The 8,775-nt window shown below is 59.6% G+C and overlaps 1 protein-coding gene across 1 annotated transcript in view; it reads right to left on the bottom strand.

Moving 5' to 3' along the window:
- Positions 1 to 4,597: 4,597 nt before the first annotated feature.
- The window catches only part of THBS3 (thrombospondin 3), a 15,977-nt gene continuing 11,799 nt past the window's right edge, over positions 4,598 to 8,775 (bottom strand). The window contains exons 16-21 of the mRNA XM_026658082.2: positions 8,169 to 8,366; positions 7,840 to 7,888; positions 7,305 to 7,501; positions 6,971 to 7,143; positions 5,768 to 5,907; positions 4,598 to 5,121 (exon numbers count right to left, since the gene is read on the bottom strand). Coding sequence (XP_026513867.1) covers positions 5,063 to 5,121; positions 5,768 to 5,907; positions 6,971 to 7,143; positions 7,305 to 7,501; positions 7,840 to 7,888; positions 8,169 to 8,366 — 816 coding nt within the window. The 3' untranslated portion in view covers positions 4,598 to 5,062. The remainder of the gene's footprint in view (positions 5,122 to 5,767; positions 5,908 to 6,970; positions 7,144 to 7,304; positions 7,502 to 7,839; positions 7,889 to 8,168; positions 8,367 to 8,775) is intronic.

Consider the following 8,775-nt stretch of genomic DNA (forward strand, 5'->3'; position numbering starts at 1 on the left):
GGCCCAGCCCCCAGCACTGCTCACTGGCAGTTCCCCAGCGCCCTCTGATGGGCCCAGCCCCCAACACTGCCCACTGGCAGTTCCCCAGCGTCCTCTGGGGGCCTAGCCCCCAGCACTGCTCACTGGCAGCTCCCCAGTGCCCACTGGCCCAGCCCCCAACACTGCCCACTAGCAGCTCCCCAGCACCCACTGGTGGGACCAGCCCATTGCTGCATGCTAGCACGCACCAATGAGCCCAGTCTCAGATCTACATGGTGCAGTTTTTCTCCAGCTAGCCTGCTGTTTTCTCACACTTCCTACCAATGGACCCTGCCTTGGGCCTGGAGCGACCCCACTCTCCTGGGGGTCAAAGGAGACTTCAGTCTCCCTGTTACTATCACAGAGAGACCTGCAGTAAGATGGGATGCACCTGGATTTCTCAAACCTTCAAGAACAGAACCCGGCTCCCAGCCTGCCAGCCCAAGCTGCTTGGCTGGGTTTGGGCACCCTGAAGTGCCTCCACCCTGCCAAGCGCTGAGCCCTCCAAGATCAGCAGGTGCTGGGGCAGTGTGAGCACCGGTTCTGGGAACATGCTTTCACCCAGTCACATGAGCCGTTCTACACCCACTGGGGTGGGGGAGGGGTGTGACGCCTCTGCCCTTGCCCTTGGAGTGACTTCCCAAAAGCCCTTAAGCCACTGAGCCAGACTCCACCCTCACCTCGTCAGCACCAACACTTGGAAAACATGAGCGTGTTTTGTGCTTCTTACCAGAAGGAACTGCCTGTGAGGGAGGGGCAGGTGGGAAGCATGTACTGACATTGAAATACGCACCGTGCGATCCAGGGCTGGCTCGTCTGTTGTGCAAAAACTAGTATGTGGTTGTTTAGTTAAAGACTGTCTCGTAATTAGGCTTGGAAGGAATAGATTTTTTTAAAATCGGTAAATGTTGATAAACATCTATGTCATAATACACACACAAACCAATGACAACTATTGCCCTCAGTAATGATTGGAATTTATAACTAGGCAGATTACAAAAAATGCTGGTTGATTTAAGGATATTTACCTTGTATATTTTGACATGTGATGTTGATCATTTGTGTTTTAATGGGTATAAAGCCAATGTCTTCTGTCATTCAACAATTACTGTCTGACTTCCCCACAACTGTCAACATTTAAACTGGAAAAAAAAATGTAAACCCATAACTTTGTGCAAGTGTGAACATTGACATTGATTAAAAACTGGAAGGGGGGATGCCTAAGGATAAACATTGCTATTACACGTCAAAATTATTAGAAAAATAAAAATCAAATTCTACCAAGCCTAATCATAATGCATACATACAAGGGGGCCAAATTAAGTTTGCATGGGCAGAGCTCATTTGGGCAATTCCTAATGCATGCCTTTGTAGCCTTACTGGTCTTGTAACACAGATTTTTTTTAATGCAGTTCCTAGGTTTTTCAAAAAGACAACTGAAAAAATAGAAATTCCATCCTGTGGCATCACACTGACCCACACACGAACTGCCATCAGGGCTGGAACCTTTCGACCGACAGCACAGAGCTAAGGGAGGTAACTGGTAGCAGTAGTTGGTTGTCATTCTCTATGAGGACACACCAGCAGAGGGGGATGAGACACACCGTTTGCCAGTGGGTTTCACAGGTGTTTGCTGACAGGAGAGGAACACTTAGCACTCGTCTACACTAGAAGTGCTACAGTGGTGCAGCTGCAGGGTGTCTGGAGAAGATGCTCTAGGCGGACAGGAGAGAGCTCTTCCATTGGCACAATAAATCCACCTCCGGGAGGCGGGAGCTGCTCTCCCACCGAGGTAGCACATCCACACTGGCACTTAGGTTGGTGCTGGGGGTGGATTATTCACAGCCCTGAGCACAGTAAGTTATACCGAAGTAAGCTCTAGTGTAGACGAAGCCTGAGACTCACGAATCCTGGGTTCCATGCCAGGTTCTGCAGGTGAGTATTGTCTCCTGTCTCACAAAAGGGCTCTATGTCTCTCCTCTCCTCCAGGCTGCCTGAGGCTAGTGCGGGTGGGGGAAGGGCACAGAGCGCATGGGAGAGACAGTCTCTCTGCCCTCCGTTGTGCTACTCTGGGGTTTGGAAGGAGCAATTGCAGAGAAAGTCCCGTTCTGACCTCAGGCCACTTGCCATGTAGGAGCTGGGGCATGGGGGGTGGAGCAGACTCAGTGCAGGTGGAACGTTTGGAGAATGTAGCTACCAGCCTCTGATGAGCCTTTACTAAACGTGTGCATATTGTCAGAAGTTTATAATGGGCAGACTTGGGCCCACTTTCATGGGGACGGCAAAAGGCCTCTCCCCGACTCAAAGACCAAATGACAAGTCCCTGCACCAAAGCATGGGGGCCTAGAGCGTCTCACTGAAGCAGTTGTAAGAAATTTGTAACATGGATGATGTATTTTCCCATAACCTCATTCTCAGAAATAACTGAACTGTTTTGGCTGAAAATTTCCAGAAAAATTCAGCCTAAAGCAGATGCTCAGCCTGGGAAATTTCAGCCAAAACAGCCTAAGTTTGGTAAAGTTACAAGCAATTGAAAATAGTCTTATCACGGAAAGCATGAGGCAACCTTGACTACAGGTGGCAATGAGCCGCTCCATCCCCCCCCATCAGTGTGGTTTGGCAGGAGCTCAAAATGGTGACAAGCCGCCGCTTCTCCAGTACAGGTGACACCCACCTGTACACCCTGCTGCCTAGACCGGACAGGGACATGGCAGCCCCTGGTGACTAGGAGGTGGCACTGAATGCCTCCAGCAGTCCCTCAGCCCCATCTCCTGTGCATGGGGGGTGTGGAGTGGGGGCATAACCAGCTGACTGTACCCCAGTCCCTTGCACCAGGGCATGGCGGGGAAGGGCTGGTCCCCGTCCACCCCCCCGACAAGGGCTGGAAGCCCCCTGGCTTGCACTGTTGAAAGCTGGCCTGGGCAGAGCCCTGGGGAGCAGCCCGCAGGGTACAGTCCGGACTCACTGCCAGGCTGGGCAGCCGGGCTATCCCCAGTGGGTCGGTTCAGTCCCAGGCCGGTGGGAGCGCGTTGCCCTTTTAAGAGGGGACTCTCCATGCCTCAGTGAACTCAGGCGACTTGGCATTTCCATTGTTGCTGCGGCTGGGGCCGGAGCCCGGGGCTGGGCGCTCCTCGCACTCCCTGCGGCAGAGTTTGGAGGGGAAGGAGGCAGGACCCAGCCCAGGCAGGTGGCCGGAGCCAGGATGGGGCGCAGAGAGCAGCCCGGGGCCGGCACAGGAGAGCTGGGTCCCCCTGCTCCTCTGCCTGGCTGGGGGCGCGAGGCAGGTAAGGGGGGTCCTTTCCCTGGGGACCTGGGCTCGGGGCTGGGCTGCCCCGGGGGGAGGGGAGGCTGCGGGCTCAGCTGCTCATTGTGACCTGCATTCAGCCCTGTTGCTGGGGCACTTGTCTCCATGGCAACAGTAACTCTGATTATTTAACCGAATTCCCACAGAGCCAGGGTGCGTTGGAGTGCAGGGACCCAGTGGGTCCGGACGGGGCTGCGGAACCTAGCTGCACCGGGACCCACTGGCTCCAGGCAGGTCTCCCCCCTGGCTGGGGTGGTTCTGGCCCGCCTGGATCCTCCAACAGCCCTGGGCCTGTGCCGGGGGGATCAGTAATTCCTGAACTTTCCCAGAGCTCTCAGCCGGGGCCCAGCCTCGACCCCGGGGCCAGGAGAAGCCGTGGAGCCAGGTGCTGCCCCCTGGAGCAGGGGGAGCCCGAGAGGATGAGCCCAGCGGAGGTGAGACGTCGCTCGGGCGAAGGGCTGCGGCTGCCACCTCCTTCCAGGGCAGCAGGAGGGACGGGATGCTGTGCAGTGTTGTTCTATCACCAACCAATATTGCACTCGTCCCGGCCTCCTGCCTCCTTGGGCTCCTCCACACCCAAGGCTCCAGAGCCGCCCCCTCCTGCCCGGCCTCGCTCGCTGCTCCCCAACCCTGCGGGGGGGAGCCGGTCCCTTTCGTTCTAAGGTTGGGAGAGCTGTAATTGGCATGACTATTTTTCAGAGGCATTGCACTCGTCCCGGCCGGAGTCAGAAGGGATTTGAGCCACTCAGCAAGGAGACGAGCGCCCCGTCCTGGAATAGGTTCCTTGGCAAGGGATTAGTTACCCCTCCTGCCAGGGCTGACTTACCATGCGTGTGAGCTTCTTCCAGCAGTGGCCTGTCACGATTCCCGGTGCTGCAAACTTCCTCCCAACAGTGTGCTGTCAGTGCCCGGCTGAGGACCCAGGCATCACACGCTTCCCAACAGCAGTGCCCTCTCAGTGCCTAGCTGAGACCTCAATGCTGCGAGCTTCCTCCCAGCAGTGCTCTGCCAGTACAGGCTAGAAACCGCAGTAAGACTGGAAGTGCATGTCAGCAAAGAGGACGTAGTCTGGGTTCCTCTCTGCAGCCAGCAGCATCCCAGAGAGACCCCAGCATTCCCACCAGCCCTGGACAAGCTTCAAATGGGAAACAGGGCCCCTGTGAACCCAGGGGATACTGGGATCTACAAGGCAAGCAGCTCCAAGTGCTGAGGTCGATCTGCCCTCTTTCTCCTCACCCTGCCCCCCCACCCCACCCAGAAACAAGGTGCACAGGGTAGAAAACAATCAGAACTTTATGGCCAGACTCAGGATGAAGGTTCCAGCAGGAGGAGGAGCGCCAGGGCTGAGGGGCGGGTGCTTTGGGCACTAGCAGTACCAACTGGAGAAGCTCGCCTGATGGCCCCAATCCACCGGCAGACACACCAGTTGCCTTGCGGTCCTTTGCTCAATGCCCAGCTACAGAGCCCCATGAGGCTGGGTCCTGGCAAGGGTGTGCGCTTTGGTTATCCTGCTGAGGGGGAGACAGGCCCAGCTGGGCTGGGCAGGCACTTTAGTACCAGTTAGCTGCAACGCAAGGTCCAATGGGTTCCAGTACCCGGGTCTGGACAGCGTGGAGGCCTGTGGGCCACAGGCAGGGAGAAGCCGAGGCCCAGCTCAGGGAGGAGGCTGTGGAGGCCACAAGAAGTCCCTTGGTGACGCACTTGGAGAGGTCCTGGGTGTGGCTGGGGAAGGAGGCTGGCTCACTCACGGCCCTCCAGCAGGAATCGGCGGAAAGGCTCAAAGTCTCCTGGGATCGTGTCTGCCAGGTATGAGAGAGAGAGGATGAAGGCAAATGCAGGGGGCACCTGGAAACAGGGATCACTGGGCACTTTGCCCCATAGCGGCTCCTACACCCTGACCCTATGGGCTCATGCCTCCTTCTGAGAGGTGAGGAGTGGGACACTGGGGCTTTCCCCTCTAGGGGGCGCCAGGTCTGATGCAGGCTGGGGGCGGGGATCAGCTGGCTCAGGGGAATGGGACACAGACCTTCCCTTCTTGGGGGCGCTGGCTCTGATCTGACTCTAAAGGGCATTCACTCACTGCTGACCCAGTGACCCCTAAGCGGGCTGTGGCTCCCCACGCCACAGAGATCAGCACCTGCACCGGTGCCCTGGGCAGCCCCAGTGGAGGGGCGCGGAGTCCGAGCCCCCCGGCCCTGGCAGAACGTCAATAAAATCCGAACGCTCTATGCTGAGAAGAGCCTTGTCGAGTTCTTGACACCATGGCTGCATGGGCGCTGCCTGGCACAACCTCTAGTGCAGCCCAGGTGTGGGGGGACCCCACCCCCACCCAAACCGTCCCTGCCCGGGCAGGTCACACAGCAGGGCAGACAGGCTTCGGGGCTGAATCCTGGAGCCAGCGTGCCCCCGAGGACGCAGGTTTATCCTCCGCCCCGCCACGCTCACCATTGCACCGATACTGCAGATTGGACCAGATAATGTTCTCCTGGGAAAAGCAGAAGACGCCCAGCCGCCCGCCCCGCATGGTGGTGTCGATGATCACCCCAGAGTCGGCCACCAGACGGGGTCCCTCATAGAGCCGCACCCTGGGGAGAGATGGGCCGGGCCCAGTGAGCATAGTGCCACGGGGTGGGGGCACTGGCCATCGAGACCTGGGGGGGCCATGTATGGGGGGGCACCCCTTGGGGGACAGCCAGCTCCCAGGCTGCCCCCCAGGGCTCAGGAAGGGACATTCTCAGGCCCCAGCACCTGGCCTCTCCAAGCCCCATTGTTCGGCCTGTTTGCATGTGAAAGGCCTTTGCTGGGCCGGAGCATTCCGAGCAGGGATTGGGTTGCTATGGCGACAGGGACAATGGCCGCTGAGGCCCAGCTTGTGAATGGAGTTAGCGCTGGGCTGTGGGGGCCGGTTCCCAGGCGCTGAGCTGCACGAACACGTCCCCCACCCACCCCCCAGGAGCTGCCAACCAGCGCGGTGGCCTGGTTAAAAAGGAAACTGCCTTGCATGGCCGTCCTCCTGAGCCCAGCTTCCAGTGGGGCCCCCTGCCCTGAGAATGGGCTCTGGGGTCCCCCTGCCAGCCCCATTATATCCACTGAGGGCCCCACCAAACCCACAGGGCTTTGGGGTCCCCCCAACAGCCCCATATCCCCACTGGGGCCCCATGAAAACCACGGGTGCTGGGGTCCCCCTGCCAGCCCCACTATATCCACTGGGGGCCCACCAAACCAACGGGGTGCTGGGACCCCCCCCCCACTAGCCCCACTATACCCACTAGGGCCTCACCAGACCCATGGGGTGTTGGGACTCCCCCTGCCAGCCCCCATATACCCACTGGGGCCCACCAAACCTGCAAGACTCTGGAGTCCCCCTGTTATTTCCACTATCCCCACTGGGGCCCCACCAAACCCAGAAGGCTCTGGGGTCCCCCTGCCAACCTCACTATCACCACTGGGGCTCCATGAAACCCACGGGTGCTAGGGTCCCCCTGCCAGCCCCACTATATCCACTGGGGGCCCCACCAAACCCACAGAGCTCCACCATACCCGCGGGGTGCTGGAACACCCCCGCCAGCCGCAGTATCCCCAGTGGGGTGTGTACTGTCCGTGTCCACCCCGCTCATACTGCCGGGCTCTGGGCCTGCCCCTCCTCACCTGATGTAGCCCACCTGGGGCCTGTGTGTGAGCTGCCATCGATAGGAGGTCTTGTCTTTCCAGCCCACGTTGCGAGGGTCTTTCCAGAGGAGCCGGACCTGGTCTGGGGTGTGGCCCGTGTGCCACAGGGCATTGCGCAGGTGCTCCCCGGGGCCGTTCTTGGACTTCACGGCCTGTGGGAAGCGGGCAGGAGAGTTAGTGGAGAGGGATCCCAAGGGTGGAGGATGGGGACTAGGGTGCCCACAGTGGGGCAGGGACTCAGCTGGCTGTCTGATGCTGTGTCCAAGCCCGGGGGTTCCCTTCCCATGCAGCTCCCCGGCTGCCCAGCACTGACCTTGAGCTGTAGACCTGGCTCGGCCACCGCCCGGAAGGGCGTCGCCTGCCAGTATGTCTGCTCTGTCTGCTTCCACATCACCACGTAGAAACTGGCGCTGTCCTGGTAGCTGAAGATGAAGCCGGCGTAGTCGTCATCCGTGATGGTGTTAACGTGAAAGGTGCCCTCGAAGTCCACCCCATTGAAGGCCGTGTAGCCTGTGCACAAGGGCAGGGGGGAGAGTTAGCAAGGGACAACCACACCTGGGCTATCCGGGCAAGAGGGGAAGGGACCTCAGTGCTCCAGCTGGGGGACTGGCCATGGCGAGACAAGGCCTTGTCCAGCATCACCCCAGCAGCCTGCTGCCTCCCAGCCTTCATCTCCTGTCTCCGGGACCCAGAGGTCACGCTCGTGGGGGGAGTGGGGAGCCTGGACCTTAAATCTCAGCTGATGAGGGAAAAGGGGAAGGAGGAGGGGGAGATGGGGAGGTGTAACTTGCTGCAGAGACCAGCAGCAGCACGGGAACATTGGTCAAAGGCCAGGAAAACCCACCTACCTACTGCCAGGCCTGGGTCACTGTTCATGGTCTGTACAATCTCCATGCCCTGGAAAGAGAGAATTTGGATGTGACTTTTAGTCTCCGTAAGTACAGCTCTGAGCGCCCTGCCCCAGGGCCAGCACTTCTCCGGCCCCACACACTGCCCCAGCCATGGTCCCTTCTGTTTCCAGGGAAGAGCTCCCCACGCTGTTCCCTGCTTTCACCCTCCCCAGCGCTGTGTGCCCCGGGCACCAGCTGGGGAACAGGAGATGGGGCTGGGTCTCCCATGCAGCTCACACAGGCCACGTACCCCCTGCCCCACGAGGGGGCACCTGGCGCAGCTGTACCTGATTGAGAACCACCCAGTTGGGGTCGATCTGGGCATCCCCTTCGGGGTCGAGGATGACGGTCTGGTAGGCCCGGAAGTCGGTCAGCGTCACCTCGGCGCTCTCCGGACACACGTCCAGCTGGTCCACCACAGTGTCATTGTCGAAATCCTCCTCACAGACGTCGCCCACACCGTTCCCTGAGCACACAGCACGCGTCTGGTCACGAGAACGGCCATGGGCAGGGACCCACATGTGCAAAGCAGGGGGAGGGCGTGGGGCAGAGAGTGCACAGTGCCAGGGGAGGGCGCGGGGCAGAGCAGTGGGGGCTCAGCCTCCAGGTCACTGGGCTCTAGGGCCTAGGAGCAACAGAGCTTCTGGTCAGCCTGGCACTCGGTGCTGTAGCTGCCAGTTGGGGGCTGACTCTGGGTGACATTTCCATGCCAGCAGAGCCTTTGGCAGACACGGTTCCAGTGGCCAGGAAATGCCTGTCCCAGCAGGGCCTGTTTCCCGGGCCAAAGCGGTACAGTCTGTATGGCAGCAGCCCCCATGTCCGCATTGCAGGGACGGCTGGCTCCTTCAAGTCGCCCAGGCCTGAGCCGTGCTGCTCCCCGCTCCCCGCCAGGCC

Source organism: Terrapene carolina, unplaced genomic scaffold, assembly GCF_002925995.2.
Source record: "Terrapene carolina triunguis isolate 2854851 unplaced genomic scaffold, T_m_triunguis-2.0 Scaffold397, whole genome shotgun sequence".
In the NCBI taxonomy this organism is placed as follows: Eukaryota; Metazoa; Chordata; order Testudines; family Emydidae; genus Terrapene; species Terrapene triunguis.